At 46.2% G+C, this 18478-nt stretch overlaps 1 protein-coding gene and 1 pseudogene across 1 annotated transcript; one reads left to right on the forward strand and one right to left on the reverse strand.

Moving 5' to 3' along the window:
- Positions 1 to 5934: 5934 nt before the first annotated feature.
- On the reverse strand, positions 5935 to 10785 carry LOC129638758 (melanoma-associated antigen B2-like). Its single transcript, XM_055563414.1, has 5 exons — positions 10599 to 10785; positions 8953 to 9009; positions 7999 to 8297; positions 7116 to 7890; positions 5935 to 6659 (listed from the first exon to the last, which is right to left on the reverse strand). Exons 3-5 carry the CDS (start codon positions 8234 to 8236, stop codon positions 6407 to 6409), a joined length of 1266 nt encoding a protein of 421 aa, XP_055419389.1. The 5' UTR covers positions 8237 to 8297; positions 8953 to 9009; positions 10599 to 10785; the 3' UTR covers positions 5935 to 6406.
- Positions 10786 to 16378: 5593 nt separating this feature from the next.
- Positions 16379 to 17637, forward strand: LOC129640188 (ubiquitin-conjugating enzyme E2 D3-like; annotated as a pseudogene).
- The last annotated feature ends 841 nt before the right edge of the window (positions 17638 to 18478 follow it).

The following is an 18478-nucleotide window of genomic DNA, read 5'->3' on the forward strand; positions in this document are numbered from 1 at the left end:
TTCTATAAAGGTTTTTTGTTACTTATACAATTTTAACATCTGGGCTGCTGAGGGGAAACAGGGGCTGGGAATTCCTGTTCCACTGTATTGCAGATGCCACACAGTCAAGACCCTTTTCTTTATTTCCTGATATCAACAATTTCACTTAGTCTTCATTCACATTGGCAAGAAACTCCCAATACGTTTGACATATTATCTTTCTCTGAATCACAGAGATTCAAGGATTTCTGATTCATTATCTGATTCATTATAGAAAATACCAAAAGCTTTATACTTATACTGAAAAACTGTAATAAATGGGATATACTTTGTTCATAAACACAGATACGGGAGTCAAACCTTCAATTACAAGGAAGAATATTTCAATACTATGAAAAAGAAAGCCCTAAGCAGAAAAAGATACATATCCCAGTTACTGAAGTCAAGCAAGAGCAAAAAAAGACATACAATGTATTCCCTTAAGCTCCATCTTGGCACTCAATTACTTGGAATACTTACTTCTCTTTTCAACCTCATGATGAAGGATCTGCACTGGATGTCACTATGTGGGAGGAGCTGGAGGACTTAGATCTGGAACGTGCCCTACCCATGGCAGTAGCACTCTCTCTTAGCTCTCAAGGGCTCTCTCTACCTCATCCTATGATGGAATTCAGGACCTCCGAGGGCTGACAGCAGCAAGTGGACACTACAGAACCCCAGTGGTTCTGGGTGGCTATTTCTTTCACTTCTTATTAAGGGGCTTCACATATATATTTGACAATTCCTACTCTGACCTGAGATTGCCCTCCTTAGACAAAAGGTTTCAAGTCCCTGACAACTATACTATGACAACAGACAAATGCAAGTCTGGCCTTTATACCAGGCCTTCTTCTTCTTCTTGTTGTTGAATTGCTAAGTCATGTCTGACTCTCTTGTGACTCCATGGACTGTACCCCGCCAGGCTCCTTTGTCCATGGGATATTCCAAGGAAGAATTCTAGGCTGGGTTGCCATTTCCTCCTCCAGGGGATCTTCCTGACCCAGAGACTGAGTCGGCCATTTGTATGTCTTCTTTGGAAAATACTTAGGTCAAGAGAGATGTTCAACTTGAGGTCTCTCCCTGGAACCTTCTTATACCTAATATTCCTGGGTGTGCTTTCCTCAGTCCAGATGTATGGGTGTCCCCCTATAAGCCCTTGCCCCTTTGATTAAAGGCTTCTTAGGAAATGCCACATCCCTGAAAAGCCCCGATCAGTTTCCCTACTCCAAACCTTGCAGAGAAGGAGTCCCTGTCCTAGGAGTGATAAGAGATGGGAAATCCATGGCATAAATAAGGGGGCCCAGGTAGAGACCTGTGAGAGAAACAAAACGTGGTAACCTGGCCCTCTGTCCTTCAGCCAGACTTCTCAGGCAACCTCTGTTCTAATAAATAAACTTTATATTTTAGATCTAATGATATTTTTTATACAAAAAAATGGTAATGTGATGATTGTTTTGTGAGTCCTTGATCTTTAAGCGTATCTGAAACCTCATATGTATGCATAGATGATCTTATTGCTAGCAAATATTATCTCTTTTTTCCTCTCTTCATATGTCACATTTGTTTTGGCATTATTATTATTATTGCTCTGGCTATGTATTACAATGTAATAGTTCGACCTCAGAGTCTTTCTTCTTATTGCTTCCAATACATTTCACAGTAATGAGAATAAGAAGGGAATTAAGGGTACAAGGTCAGCTCAGGCTTGCAGGAGTGAGAGGGTGAGCTTTAGACTAACTCAGATCAAGGGCCTATGTCACTTACCAGCCATGGAAAAGTTTGTCACATCATTAAACTGAGAGAGCCTTGGACTCTTTAACTGTGAAGGGAGTTTGACAAGCCCTGTCTGGAAAGACTGGTGGCATGTGGTGGTAACTGTAAAGCATCTGTCACATGGCCTGGCAGGCACCATATCCCTCCCTTCTCATGACTGGTGGCTGCACTTTCCAACAAAGATCTCACCTCCCTTAGGCCTGATATCCGGCTTCCCTGGTGGCTCAGCAGTAAAGGATCCGCCTGAGATACAGGAGCTGTAGGAGACGCAGACTCAGTCTCTGGGTCAGGAAGATCCCCTGGAGGAGGAAATGGCAACCCAGCCTAGAATTCTTCCTTGGAATATCCCATGGACAAAGGAGCCTGGCGGGGTACAGTCCATGGAGTCACAAGAGAGTCAGACATGATTTAGCAATTCAACAACAACAAGAAGAAGGCCTGGTATAAAGATGTGAGGGAGAGCCTTGCCTGATAGTCTTCCCCTGAGCTTTCTAGAACTGACATCAAAGGGGAGGGCATGAATCTCCTTTGTCCCCTCTATTCAGGGATGAGTAGACCCCTCAGTCTCCACTCGAGCTTCACAATTTGACTTCTGATGGGGCCTGGGGAATCCCCTCCTTCTTGACCTGAGGCCTATCTCCTCATAGTAAGACTGATACCTCCCTGTGAGCCTGGAGGAGAAAATAAGAGTGGCCTTATCTAGCCACCCCTACCCGTAGTCTCACAAGAATGAAAGCTGTGGCAAGCTCCTTGAGGATGACACGTGGTTCCTTTCAGGGTCCCAAGTCAGGGTCCCAAATTTGACTCTCAGCCAAGCCCAAGACTCCCCGCTCTGTTGACATGGGACCACCACCATCAGACCAAAACCCTAACTTTCCTGCTACTCCTTGGTCAGAGCTGAAGGGCCCCTTGGCCTGACAACTCTACCTGTGGCCTTCTAGCCTGACAGTAGGGAAGATTCTCTGTGGCCATCCTGGTATGTATGTTTAAACAGTTTTGCCATCCTCACTCTGACATGGAAATAACCTGGAAATATTCACAAATGGGAAATATTCACTGACTTGCCTTAAAGCTTCTCCCCTCAGGCCCCCAATTCCGAGACCCCCAAGGAGGAAGTGGAGTTTGCCTCATCGGGCCACAACAGTCTGTGGTCTTCCGAGGCCAACAGTAGTGGAAGCAATATGTTCTGCCCCCATTGTTTTGAGATGGATGGTCTTTTCAGTCATCAGGGTCCTTACCTTCTGGTACAATCTGGAAATCATCCTTCTGCTGACCTGTGGTCTCTCTGTTTGATCAGGATGAGATTCCATACCTCCATGTGATCCTCTGGGAGGAAGAGAGTAGTACTCACCATGTCAGCAGGCCTAAGTGGCACAGTCTAAGATCTAACGGGGACAGTGCCCTCCGAGGCCCCCTTCTTTCTGAGAGGGATCCTTCATTGTCAGTCAGTGCCATCGATTGAATATTATTAGGAACTGGGTACCCTACATCAGCTAAATGAGGCCTCCCCATTAGCCCAAGGACTTTAAGGCCCTGAAGCCATTCACCTTCAGAAAACAAGGGATAAACTTAGTCTGAAAGCCCTGCCTGTTCCCTCCCAGGGCCCATTACATTTGCAGGACTTTCTAAGAATTTATCTGTAATGGGGTAGTTGCCTGCCGCACTCCTCAGACAAGTGTGCCACTGTCATACCTGGGATTTCCACTCTCTGATGAACAGCCAGCCTATAAACCAAGGTCCTCATCTCCTTGACACCAACCAGGCAGAAGTCACGGGGCCCTTGAGCTGGCCAGCACTTACCTATGCCTCCCAGGGCTAACTGGAGAAGATGAGCTAAGTGTAGTCCTGTTGGCTGTGAGTTGAGGGGCTTCCATATCCACACCCTGGGTCTTCACTTTGACTATGCACCCTTCCTGGGGCCCTATTCTCTGCTGATCTGAGGCTGAGGGCTCTGCTGATTCCCAAAATCCCTACCTTCCCGGGACCTGAGTTGAAAGTGTTAACCACAGCAGCCCGGATTGTTCTGGACTTCATATACTTGCCAATAAGGACAAGTATATCTTTACAGGTTCCTACTATGGAGCTGCATCTTTCCATCAGCCTCATTCAGGTTAATCACTGTCATTTCTGAGAGATTGATCCTCTCTGCTCTACCAACCTCAGAACTCTGCACCAAGACCAAGTTTCTTAGGTCTCTGAGAAGCCTGAAGAATAAGCGAGGCCATGCTTAGCCCAACAGTTCTGAGATCCCCTGTGACTGAGAGCAGCTGGGAGTGCTGTTCCAGTGACCAACCTCCATATTCTGGGGTGTTGCTCTCCTCAGTCCTCCTACATGGGGCCCTCATCTTGCTTTGTGTCTTGGATTAAAGGCTTCTGGGGAAATTCCACATCTCTGCAAACTCTTGAACTGTGTTTGCTCTGCAATGCTACGGAGAATGAATGGGTCCCTGTCCCAGGAGTGATAGGAGATGGAGAAGCTACAGCCCAAGGCAGGAGTTCCAGGATAGGTGGTCATCCATCAGAGAAAAAAAGTACATAAATCTATCTCATCAGCCAGGTGAAGATTCTCATGTCATTTCTGTTCTGGTAGATTTACTTTCTACAGACAAGAGACTGTAAGCATGGTATGGAGAGCCCTTGGTCTTCAGAGCTTATCTAACATGGCCAATGCACATGCTAATACTGTCACCGAATAGTGTCTCTTTCATTTATCTATGAATAATGAATAAGGGATACGCATTTCTGGTTAAATATATTTGGTATTCTTACTGCTCTGGCTACACATTCTGATCCAGGAGCTTGAGCACAAGGACATTCTTTTTTATCACCTAGGACAAATTTTGAAGTACTGAGAAAAACACTGAAATAAAAGATACAGGGTGGGGACTTTCCTGGTGGTCCAGTGGCTAACACCTTAGGCTCCCAATGCAGGGGGCCCAGGTTCTATCCCTGGTCAGGGAAGTAGACCCCATGTGCTGCAACTAACATCTAGCACAGCCAAATAAATAAGAAAAAGGACAAGTGAAAAGTGAAAGTGAAGTTGCTCAGTCGTGTCCGACTCTGTGACCCCATGGGCTATAGCCTATCAGGCTCCTCTGTCCATCAGATTTTCCAGGCAAGAGTACTGGAGTGGGTTGCCGTTTCCTTCTCCAGGGGATCTTCCCAACCCAGGGATCTAAATAGGGTCTCCTGCATTGCTGGCAGAGGCTTTTACCATCTGGACTTCCCTGGGCCATCAGGGAAGTCCAAAAGAGAGAATTACCATGTGAAAGTGAAAGTCACGTCCGACTCTTTGCGACCTCATGGACTGTACAGTCCATGGAGTCCATGGAATTCTCCAGGCCAGAATACTGGAGTGGGTAGCTTTTCCCTTCTCCAGGGGATCTTCCCAACCCAGGGATCGAACTCAGGTCTCCCGTGTTGCAGGAGGATTCTTTACCAGCTGAGCCACAAGGGAAATGAAATATCAAATGTTAAAAGTACTTGTTTAAAAGACAAGACAAGGGTATGTCTCAGGGTCGGGGGAGAAGAACAGTATGTACGCTAGAGTAGTTTAGGGCAGGAGTCTAGTCCTAGGTCTGTCATTTACCAGCCTTAAGTATTTTGGCACAAAACCAAACTCTAACTCTATGAGCCTTGGGCTCTCTCCTGTGAAGTGAGTTTGATAAACCCTGCCTTGTCAGACTGGTGGAATATATGTATTTATGGAAAGCATCTGTCATAGCACCTGTCTCTATTGAGAAATTAGGGGCAATCGCAGTTATTACGATGATCTTCACCTCAGATGTTACATCAGCTGGGTTTCTTTTCTTTTTTTGCATCTATCAGATGTCAGAAACTATGCAGCATTCTAACTGAAAGAAAAAAAAAAATGACCCAACCTCCCCAATCAGCCAAAATTCTGCTTAGCAATGAAACCAAAGTAATATATTCTCTCCACCCGCTCTTTACCCTGCTTCTTTTTTGTTCTTCTTGAAGTAGAGAGTATCTCAGCCTCTTCCATAGAATGACAGCTTCCCTGGAAACTATAATTGAATGGGCAGAAACTGGGAGTTTCTTTGACTAAACATCGCCAATACAGGCATGAAAGACTTCTTAAAAGCAGATGCTCAATTAATGTTTGTGTAAAAAAAGAGCCACAAATAAATCATTTGCTTTAATTTATATTCTCAAACATTCTTGAAAACCATAAGCAGATCCAAGCATATATCTTTTATATTTACAAAAAGGGAGACTAAACAGAGAGTAAAGCAAACCAAAACTTGAAGAACTTTTGGCTATCTCTCTATGTATCTATGTTCTGAGCTTCTATTAGTGTGGTGTCTTTCACATTTCTAAGGATATTCTTATCCTAAAGTGATGTTATTCTCATCCGGGATCGCAAAAGTGATATGAGCATTTCCAATATGCATTTCAAAAAACAAAATTGTTACTCATAAATGTGGCAAACAGCAAACTGTGTGTGACCCATTTTACTCAAATACTTGTATCATGAACCTAAATAAACTTTCTGTTGAAAAAAGAAAGAACTGAAAACTAGGGGGGGAAAAATCAACAGGAACACAAGTTGACAGGCTTTTCTGACCACAAAGTGAAGAACGGCCTTCAGACCACACTAGGGGCGAGATGAGTGGCTGGATACGGCCCCAGCGTGGGCACTGGCTGAGGCAGAAGGGCCAGCGCTGGCTGCAGTAGAAATGCCAGGCCTGGCTGAGGCAAGATACTGAGCCTGGGCTGCAGCAGAAGGGCCATCCCAGACCGAGGCAGACATGCCTGCAGTAACCCAGGCAGACATGCCAGCCATGCCCGAGGCAGAAGTGGCAGCCATGCCCGAGGCAGAAGTGGCAGCCATGCCCGAGGCAGAAGTGACAGCCATGCACGAGGCAGAAGTGGCAGCCATGCCCGAGGCAGAAGTGGCAGCCATGCACGAGGCAGAAGTGGCAGCCATGCCCGAGGCAGAAGTGGCAGCCATGCACGAGGCAGAAGTGGCAGCCATGCACGAGGCAGAAGTGGCAGCCATGCCCGAGGCAGAAGTGGCAGCCATGCACGAGGCAGAAGTGGCAGCCATGCACGAGGCAGAAGTGGCAGCCATGCCCGAGGCAGAAGTGGCAGCCATGCACGAGGCAGAAGTGGCAGCCATGCCCGAGGCAGAAGTGGCAGCCATGCCCGAGGCAGAAGTGGCAGCCATGCCCGAGGCAGAAGTGGCAGCCATGCACGAGGCAGAAGTGGCAGCCATGCCCGAGGCAGAAGTGGCAGCCATGCACGAGGCAGAAGTGGCAGCCATGCCCAAGGCAGAAGTGGCAGCCATGCCCAAGGCAGAAATGCCAACCCTGGCTGCAGCTCTGGCCCCGGTGCTCTCTACTTCCTGTCTGAAAGACTCCTCATATTGCGCCAGGAAGGCATCAGTGACCGTATCATTGACCTTGGCCAAAAACTCCATGACTTTATTCTTGATGGTTTCTGTAAGCGCTTTAGGACCCCATAGGAACTCACAGCGAGGGGGATTGCTGCCGGGTACCTGGCGGTACTCCAGGTACTCTTCCCGCACCAGATCTTCTGTGATGAGCTTCCTGGTGTCTCCAAAGATGAAGTGCCTTCTTCCATCATAGATGCCCAGAATATTCAGGAACTTCCAGATGTGCTCCTCAGAGATACGGGGGCCATTCAGGTAGATGAAACTCAGCAGAGGCATCAGAAGACCATTCTTCGGCAGCCCCAAGTCACCTCTCATAGACTCACTGTCGCTGAAATCTAGGTTGCTCACCAGGGTATAGCACTGACTGTTGGGTCTAACTTCCTTCAGCACCAGGCCAAACACAACCTCCATGTGCTCAGAGGCCCTGCTGAGGATCTCTGGGAATTGCTTCATGTAACTTCCACTGATTGCCTTCAGCATTTCAGACTTCTTAATGAGCTCCCTCTTCTTATACTTACACAGCATGTGCTGCACCAACATCTGTGCCTTCTTGGTCAGAAGATCTCTGTGAGAGCTCGCCGCAGCAGCTGAGGCCTGGGAGGAATTTTCACGTTCCTGAACTTGGCCCTTGGCACCTACACCAGATCTCGAGCGTGCTGCGCCACCACCACCAGATCTCGAGCCTGCTGTGCCACCACCACCAGATCTCGAGCCTGCTGCGCCACCACCACCAGATCTCGAGCCTGCTGCGCCACCACCGCCAGATCTCGAGCCTGCTGCGCCACCACCACCAGATCTTTTGGGTATAGCACCTGCAGCAGCACTGGTGGTGCCTTGGGCTCCCTGAGGCCCCTTGGGGGTGCCAGCAGCAGACGAGCTTGACGGAGCGCTCTCTGAATCAGGAGGGGAGAAGGAAGTGGTCTCTTCTCCCCGAGATGTGGTGGCCTGATCATGAAGACCCTGGGTCTCAGACCGGGCCTGGTGACGTTTCTCACGAGCACGGACCTTACTCTTCTGCCCACGGGGCATGATGGCTGTGGTCAGGGACCGCAGGCAGGATTCTGGGCCAGTAGACAGGAGATTGGGGCACCTGGAAGATGGAGAATGAGGTGACATGAGCACCTTAAAACAGGGAGACTCTACCTTGGCCTAATCAAAGGCCACCTCTGCAGGTGTCCTTGAGGACACTGCCCTAGGAATCCACAAGCCTCCTGTTTTCCTGCTCACCTGTCCCCACAGAATCCCACAGAGGAAGAACAGAGGCCTTAGACTTTTCCTCTGCATCCTCTCAGCCCTGCTTTGGATTTACTGACGTGACAGCAGGTCCCGGCAGTGGGGTCCTCTCAGCTCATCTTTCGTATTACCATGTCAAGTCCTGGCGGAGCCTGGGCACCCTTCTCTCTGCTACTCTGATACAGACACTTTAGACCTCCACATGATCCAGAAGCAAGTGAAAGGATACCTCAGTCCACCTCCCTCCAAGGGGATACCCAGTGCTGAGAGCTCAGTAGGGTTTTTTCCATCCCAAGTTCACTGGGATCATCATTCAAGGTCCTTACCTTGGCTCCTTAAAACATCGGGCACCATTCTCCATTTGCTGACTGGTGGCTGCACCTTCAGACTAGACATTTCCCCTCCCTTACACTTGCTATAAAGCAGTGAAGTAGATGCTCAACCTGACAGTCCTTCCCTGAGATTTTCTGGGCTGAAATCCAAGGGTTGGGATAAATGCATTGAGTACTCACTCAGGTTCCTCAACTGGGCTCCTGGCAGAGAAGCTCCACTTTCTCCTGACTTGATGCCTGTGTGATAGTAAAAGCCAATCACTCTGTGTCCCAACAGGAGGAAGTAAGATGACCTTACCTTACCAAACAGTCTTCTAAGAACAGTTGCTGTTACAGGCAGGTTGATGTCCCTGTGGTCCCACACAGATCCCAATTCAAGGCCTATAGTAGTTTTTTGCTTCTCTTTTCTTCTCTATGTCTTTTTAAAATTAAATGTATTTACTATTGATTGGAGGATGATCACTTTACAGTATTGTATTTGCTTCAGCCACACATCAGTATGAATGAACCATAGGTATAGCTTATGTCCCCTCCCTCTTGAAACTCCCTCGCACCTCCCACCGCATCCCACTCCTCTAAGCTATTACAGAGCACTGAGTTTGAGCTCTCTGTGTCATATGACTAATTCCCACTGGTTATCTATTTTATATATGGTAATGCGTATGTTTTCAATGTTACTCTCTCAGTCTGTCCCTCCCTCTCTTTCCCCCACTGTGTCCACGAGTGTGTTCTCTATATCTGCATCTCCACTGCTGCCCTGCAAATAGGTTCATCAGTACCACCTTTCTGAAATCCATGTATATGTGTTAATATACAATATTGGCTTTCCTCTTTCTGACTTAATTCACTCTGCATAAAAAATTAGGACTAAAATTACCACATCAGCCAACAATCCCATTACTGTGCATATACCGAGGAAACAGTAACTTACAAAACACTTGTACTCTAATGTTCGTTGCAGCACTCTTTACAATAGCCAGTACATAGAAGCAACCAAGGCCTACATTTGACTTATGACAGGGTTTAAAATTTCTCAATCTGCTGACCACACACCTCGGACCAGGGTGGAGTGGTCTGAGGGGAGTTGCTTTTCCCCTTTGGCCTGCAGTGGGAACCGCCATGTATTCTTGAGGTCTCAAAGGGATGATGACAAGGAGGATGTGGTCTGAATGATGTGGTGAGGAATATCCCCACAGCCCCTGAGGTTCTCACCATCCCACAAGGGAACCTGAAACTCTCCCTTCCCAACCTGAGGCTCCCCGCTTTAACCTGGTCTCTCACTTCCCTGAGATGATCTGGGAAATGTCATGTCAAAATGCCCGCTTCTCCCAGTCCTCAAAATAGGACTGGCGCTTTCTGTGACTCTATTTCTTATGGGAGGAGCCCCCATCCTCACTCAGCGTCACAGCCATTAATATTGTTGGGGACTAGGTCCCTTTGTTGAACTGGGTTTATTCCATTACAACAGGGCTCTCACTTCCCCAAAACCACCTCCAGTGGACACCAGGGGGCACCACAGTTGGCCAGCTCTACCCGGGGTATCCTAGAGCCCAGTACAGGGGGGCCGCTCAGTGTGGCCCCCTTGGCGGGGTCGAAGTCCGCTCATCAGCCCTCAGGGCCCTCCTCTAAGTCCTAGAGCTCCTCCGGGGGTAGAAACCGGGCCTACCACCACAGACCAACGCCTTAGCCTGAGACACTCTAGACCACATTCAGCCGATAGCTCCGAGGGACCTGTAAGAGCCATATCACAGGGGTGGGATGTGGATGGGTCACTTTTATTACTGGGAGGGTTGGGAAAGTCCCTTCAGCTCCATTCAGGTCCTCACCTTGGTTCTGGACGAGTCCTGGATAGTAAGTCTCCGCCAAACGGTCACCGCAGTTACTAGTCAATCCGCAGGCTTTCAAAGCGGAAGTGGAGGGGAGCTGCGTAAGGTCCTACGTGGGGTCTCTCAGGGATAACGGCAGGGACAGCGTGTTACGGGAACCCCAGTAGCTCAATATTCATCCGTCCTTGGGTCCTCCGCAGGCTTTCAAAGCGGAAGTGGAGGGGAGCTGCGTAAGGTCCTACGTGGGGTCTCTCAGGGATAACGGCAGGGACAGCGTGTTACGGGAACCCCAGTAGCTCAATATTCATCCGTCCTTGGGTCCTCCGCAGGCTTTCAAAGCGGAAGTGGAGGGGAGCTGCGTAAGGTCCTACGTGGGGTCTCTCAGGGATAACGGCAGGGACAGCGTGCTACGGGAACCCCAGTAGCTCAATATTCATCCGTCCTTGGGTCCTCCGCAGGCTTTCAAAGCGGAAGTGGAGGGGAGCTGCGTAAGGTCCTATGTGGGGTCTCTCAGGGATAACGGCAGGGACAGCGTGCTACGGGAACCCCAGTAGCTCAATATTCATCCGTCCTTGGGTCCTCCTTGTGCAGTGTATCAAAGCCCAGGATGCCCCCTCCTATGAACCCGAGTCTTCCAGCTCCCAAACAAAGCCCTTGCCTTCCCAAGTGCCTAGAGGTGGGAGGCCAGCTCTGCTCTGAGCATCTCTGCTTGTCAGGTGGGTTGCCACTCTGTGAGCCTCCTTCGTTGGGGGAGAGATCCTCTCACTAGCACTGATGGTCTTCACCTTATGTCCGGTTATGTTCAAGACATCCCCATCTGCAGATCTGGGTTCTGATCTGGCTAGAGGAGACTCAGCCCTCCCTAAGATCACACAGGTTGAATGAGCGGACCACTCAGAAGTAGCTCCTGTGGGCTTCTCAGGGATAAGAATTTACAGAATTCTGTTTGGCTCCCTCTGCAGGGGTCCCCGCTAACACTCAGCATGGCATGTGAGGTGCTCCTTGGATTCAGGTCCCTCGCTCTGTGAAACTGCAGCTGATTGTATTAGACAGAGGTCTCACCTCGCTAAAACTTTCTAGACTGAAATCAACTGGACATCTGTGCCCAGAGCTTCCTGGGGACCACAGCATCAGTGATTTTCCAGGGCCTCCTTTTATAGGGTGTGCTACTGTGAGTCCACTTTCAGGTCTTCACATTGACATATGACGAATCCTGTAACTCCACTCTCTGTTTTATGAAGCTTCTTGTCTGTCTTACATCAAGGTCCTAGTCTCCTGAGAATTCCAAGTTGGAAGTCAGGATGATCCTCATGTGATCCTAGTCCATCAGGGATGCAACTTGAGTCCTTCTGATTCCTCTTGCTTAGCATCCTCACTACATCTACCACAGCCTGGGACTGCTCCTTCTACTGAGCTAAGATTCCTCTTCTTAGTCTTTGGGTGACCACTATTTTCAGGGGTGATTGTCTCCTCAGTCCTCCTTCATGGAGGTTCCCTTATCAGCTTCTGTCCCTCGATTAAAGACTTCAGGGGGAATGCATATTCCTACAAACAGTGAGCGGTTACCCTCTAGCAAATCTTGGAGAAAATGGGTCTCAGTCCCAAAAGTGATGTAAGATGAGGAAAATGCAGCAGAAATTAAGGAACTCAGGACATATGTTATGATGTCAAAGAGATAGAGGGGATATATTCCTGCTCTTCAGCCAGATTTAGGGTGTCTGCTTAATCGCTCAGTCATGTCCCTCTCTTTGTGACCCCATGTACTGTAGCTCGCCAGGCTCCTCTGTCCATGCAGAATCTCCAGGCAAGAATACTGAAGTGTGTTACATGCCCTCCACCAGGGATTGTGCCCAACCCAGAGACCGAACCCAGGTCTCCCGCATAGCAGGCGCATTCTGTACCATCTGAGTCACCAAATTTAGGGTAGTTCTAAAATATTTACTCTCGGCACCTCCCTGTTGGTCCAGTGGTTATGCGCTCCCAATGCAGGGGTCCTAGGTTTGATCCCTCGTCAGGTAACTTGATCCCACATGCCACAACTAAAAATCTCACGTCCAACAACTAAGAGTTCTCGTGCCACAACTAAAATCTCACATTCCACAACTAAAGAGCCTGCATGTGGCAACAAATATTCCAAGTGTCATAACTAAGACCCAGAGCAGTCAAAAAATAAATAGAAGTAACTATTTTTAATTAAAACAAATAAAATGTTTACTTTCTACATAGAAGGATAGCGCCAGATAATCTTGTAAGCCCTCGATCACTTGAGGGTGTCTGAATTTGCACATGCAGGTGATCATTTGCTAACTGAGCACTATCTTCTTCTCTCCTTTATTCACACCTCTTAATTATTATGGTGTTTGTATTGTCTTGGCTATGTATTCCATCCCAGTGTTTTCATCACAGAGTCCTTTCTGTCACTCAAGATACATCTTGGAGTGCTAGAAGACAGTGAATTAACTGACTCATGAGCACCTCAGGCCGGGACAAGTGGAACGGTACATGCTCTGGACCAATTCAGAAAAGCGCTCTAGTCCCAGCTCTGCCTCTTATCAGTTGTGAGGACTTGGGTCCATCCCCAAAATCGGGGAGCCTCAGGTGAAGTGGCTTTTGTAGGGCTAGTGGCATGTAGCTAAAGCACCTGGACCACACTGAGACTTTACACAATATCTGTTTTTACTATAAGTATGATTAGTTTCATCCTGGAGGATACCACCGACCCTGAGGAATTTTTTAAATCCAGGAGATGTCAGAGAATCTGTGGCATTCTCGGACATGAAACACCAAATCAGTCCAAAATGCTGTTTAGAAAGATCTTTCATTTCCACCACTAGATCGTATTTTGAGTGTGGGGGTACTTTTTTAACTGAACGAAATTCAAAGAATCTAAATTTGATTCTGAGACTAATTCTGTCTTCCTTCCCGGCTGCTCTTTCATCTGTACAACTCCTAGAGACTTTCTTAGTGGTCCAGGGGTTAAGACTGCACTCCCAATGTAGGAGGCCTGGGTTCCACTGCTGATCAGGGGACTAGGTCCCACAGGCCACAGCTTCGCTGCAACTAATAGTTCAAATGCCACAACTAAAGATCCTCTATGCCACAACTGAAGAACTCTCAGGCTGCAAGGAAGATCAAGGATCCTGCGTGCCAAAGATAAGACCAAGCATAGCCAAATAAATAAGTAACTAAAATAAGCCCCTATCAATTTCATCATCACCTAAAAGAGACTCACCTCACAGACTTTGGTAGAATTATCAACGTAGCCAAAAATGCTGAATGGAATGCCCTTTCAATAAAATGAGCTCTGTTTCCATGAGTCACAGCACAGTGTCAGCCCACTGGCTTCTGAGTTTCCGGTTTCTTTCCATTATTATATTTATTGCACAGAATCTCCTAGGAGATGATGTGCACGAAACATCTAGGTTGTGCACTGTGTTCATGGGTACTGGGACAGGAGCACAGGGCACATTCCATCCCCACCCCAGGGGGGATTTCTCTCTGGTCTACTCGTGTTGCTGTTTTGTCCCTCGGTCATGAATGACCCTTTTCTACCCCATGGACTGAACAGATTGCTCTGTCCATGGGATTCTCCAGGCAAAAACACTGCATTGGGTAGCCATTTCCTCCTCCAGGGGCAGCTTCCTGACCCAGGGATTGAACCCATGTCTCCTGCATTGGTGGGCGGGTTCTTTACCACTGAGCCATCTGGGAAGCCCCATAAATTCCAAAGCATTTGTTCAGGGTAGTTTTCCATTCCAGGCTTAATTCTCTCAACTTTGAGACCCGCCATCTGAGGGTCTGACCCCTATTCAGTGTTTCCACAGCCTCCATGGTGGGCTCGCCCTGTAGCCTAACTTAAAACTACCTTCCGCTGCCAGACTTTTATTGTCCTAAAGTCTCCAAGTGCCTTGCCTCAGTGTATTTACACTAGACTCCTCATGAGGAAGCCCTCAATCCCCTCACCTCCTTACACCTCATTTTTATTAGGCCCCTAGATCTCAGTTCACCAGCTACTTTATATGAATGCTGCTCTTAGACTCTAGAATTCTATAAGAAGGGGTTGAGTTTATTTTTCTTAGCATCCCCAAAACCACCCAGAAGCCTTCCAAAGAGCAGATGCTAAATTGATATTTGAACAATTACAGTGCAAGTGTGCAAGAAAGCAATTTACTGGGATTTCACTTCTCCCACATTCTTAAATAAGCGAAGCCAATCCAGGTAAATAAACTTCAATTTTACAAAGAAAGACTAAAGCAAATAAAACAAACGAAGAAGTGAATACTTCTTAAAATTTTTTTCTGTATCTGATAATCACACAGACTTCACTGTGGAAAAATTTCCATATTCACAAAAAAATCCATATTGCAATATCATGTTATCTTGTTCCGAATGACAAGAAATGATTCAAGGATTTCAGTCTGTGCTATGTAATACAAAAATCCTTAGTTTTCAACTGGATAATCTGCAGTACATGTCAAAGCCGTGCCATTAGTATACTTGGACTCTGAAGCTAAACACGTTTAATTAAAAGGAACAATACTTAAAAACAGAAACAAGAAAAACCTCCAATTTGTGCATATTGTATAGGAACACAAATAAATATGTTATATGCTGAATTTCCATGAGCCCCACCATGGCCCTCCTCTTGTGGGAAGATTGCCTGCTTTCTTGAAAAGCAATGTGAAGTATCTGCTCAGACTTCACTAGGGGTGGGAGGAAACTTGGACATGCTCCAGAAAGTGCACTGGCCCTGGCACCATAGGAGCCCTGGCTGCAGCTCTGGCTCTGGCTCTCTCTTCTTCAGCTCTCAAAGCCTCCTCATACCAGAATGGGAAGGCACTGGACTTGGTATCATCGACATTAGCCCCAAACTCCCACATTCTTTTATATATCTATATCTATCATGGAAGCACTCCAGATTACTTTACAAAATTGTACTCATTCCTTTTTATAGCTTCGTAGTCCTCCACTCTGTGGATATATCATGTTCCCTCAATTAACGTGGGCATAGTCATTTACGTATTTTCATATGGTTGTGGATGTCTCTTCAGAGTTAATTTCTGAAAACACTGAATTACTGGCTCAAATGTAAAAGCACATTTAATTTTCTGACATTACCAAATTGTATTTATGCTCTAATCTCATTCTTTGACATGTAGCTCTCAACTAATGAGATCAGTATATTCTCTAACACTATATACAAAAGTAAACTGAAAAGGGATTAAAGACCTAGCTATAAGACTGGAAACCATAAAACTCTTAGAAGATAATATGAGCAGAACACCTTTTGACATAAATCATAGCAATAGTTTTTTGGATCTGTCTCCTAGCAATAGTTTTTTGGATCTGTCTCCTAAAGCTAGGGAAATAAAAGCAAATTAAAGTTAAAGGCTTTTGCACAGCAAAGGAAACCATCAACAATATGAAAAGCCAACCTACTATATTGGAGAAAATACTTGCCAATGATATAATCAATAAGGGGTTAATATCCGAAATAAATAAATAGTTGATATAACAGTTTTTAAAAAATCAAGAAAAAGATGGGCAGAAGACTTAAATACACATCTTTCTAAAGAAGACAAACAGCTGGCTAAGAGGCACATGAAAAGATGTTCAACATCGTTAATCATCATATGAATGCAAATTTAAACCACAATGAGGTATTATCTAATACCTATCAGAAAGGCTATCATCCAAAAGGAACAGAAGTAACAAATGTTGGTGAGCATGTGGACAAGATCTGTACACTGTTGGTGGGAATGTCAATTGGTGCAGCCACCATGGATAACAGTAAGGAGGGTCCTCAAAATCTAAAACCAGAACTAACACATGACCCAGAAAACCCACTCCTGAGTGTATATCTGAAAAAAAGAAAAAAAAAAAAAAGAACCCACTAATTTGGATGGTCTCCGTCAGGTACTCGATGCTTGTCTGAGTCTAAGGGTTTCCACTGCTTGTCTCCCCTTCCCCTCCAGCCTCATCTACTCTCTGCCAGTGACTCCACCCCAGTCCAACCTTCCTGTTTATTAAGAAGGCACCTGTGACTGGCAGAACCAGTGTGAGATGAAGAGATAGCCCTTCCCAGCCACCAGATAATCAGGAGTTTTGGCCGGACCTTTGAGCACACACTGAGAGAGTGAGGAGTCAGACAAAAAGCACAGACTGTGGTGCCGAAATGGATTAATAAGGAACTTAGTGATGTGGCCATGGATCCTCCAGCACAATATTCTTCAGGTCCAGTTGGGGATGATACATTTCATTGGCAAACCACAATTATGAAAAAGAACAGCAGCCCATATTGAGGCAGTGTATTCTCTCTTACAATTCATTTCCCTAAAAACTACCCCTTCACACTACCTAATGGTGCATTTGCAACAGAATTTATCCTCCAGACATGAACACTAATGGCAACACTCAGTTCACTACTCTAAGATCACTGTGGTCTCTTGCTTTCATGATCTCTAAAGTTCTGGTATCCATTTGTTCACTGCTATGTGATCCGAACCCAGATGATAGCCTAAACAGTGCCAGAGGTTGCATAGATTTATAAAACAGAAATAAGTACAAAAGAATTTTTCAGGAATGTACTCAGAAGTATGCCATGATAACCTGCATTAAAGCTTGAATAAAGTTTCATTTCAGTTTAGTCGCTCAGTTGTGTTCAACTCTTTGTGACCCCATGAATTGCAGCACGCCAGGCCTCCCTGTCCATCACCAACTCCTGTATTTCACTCAAACTCACATCCATCGAGTCGGTGATGCCATCAGCCATCTCATCCTCTGTCCTCCCCTTCTCCTCCTTCCCCCAATCCCTCCCAGCATCAGAGTCTTTTCCAATGAGTCAACTCTTCACATGAGGTGGCCAAAGTATTGGAGTTTCAGCTTTAGCATCACTCCTTCCAAAGAAATCCCAGGGCTGATCTCCTTTAGAATGGACTGGTTGGATCTCCTTGTAGTCCAAGGGTTAGACTCTCAAGAGTCTTCTCTAATAGCGCAGTTCAAAAGCATCAATTCTTCGGTGCTCATCTTACTTTAAATTACTGCTAAAAATGAAAAAAAAAAAAACCCACTAATTTGTAAGATCCACACACACACTATGGAATATTACTCAGTCATAAAAAAGAATGAACTTTTGTCATTTTCAAGAACATGGATTGATTGGAAGGCATTATGTTAACTGAAATATGTGAGATAGAGGAAGACAAATGCTGTACAATACCATTTATATGGAGAATTAAAAAAAAAACAGACTAGGGAGATGAAGCAGACTGACAGATACAGAGAACAAGCTAGTAGTGGTTACCAGGGGAGAGCAGCAAGGGGGAGGGTAAGGGCAGGGATAGAAGATTAAGAGGTGCAAACTCATACGTATAAAATAGATAAGCTACAAGGATATATTGCAAAAACAAGGGGGATATAGTCAATATTTTATAAAAACTATAAATTGAACATAACATTTACAAATTGTGAATCACTTTGTTGTGTCCCTGAAACATAAAATATTGTACATCAACTATGAAAATGAAGTGAAAGTGTTAGTTGCTCAGTCTTGTTCAAGTCTTTTTGACCCTAAGGACGGTAGCCCGCCAGGCTCCTCTATCGATGGAATTCTCCAAGTAAGAATTACCCACTGGAGGGGGAAACTATTCCCTTCTCCAGGGGATCTTCCTGACTAAGTGATCAAACCCAGGTCTCCTACATTGCAGGCAGATTCTTTGCCATCTGAGCCACCAGGAAAGACCACAACAACTATAGCTCGCTTTAAAAACATATATATTCTCTCAGGAACTTTCACATGTACAATACAGTATTATTAACTATGTGCTTCCCTGGTGGCTCAGTGGTAAAGAATCTGCCTGTTGATGCAGGAAATGCGGGTT

Source organism: Bubalus kerabau, chromosome X (genome assembly GCF_029407905.1).
Source record: "Bubalus kerabau isolate K-KA32 ecotype Philippines breed swamp buffalo chromosome X, PCC_UOA_SB_1v2, whole genome shotgun sequence".
NCBI lineage: Eukaryota > Metazoa > Chordata > Mammalia > Artiodactyla > Bovidae > Bubalus > Bubalus kerabau.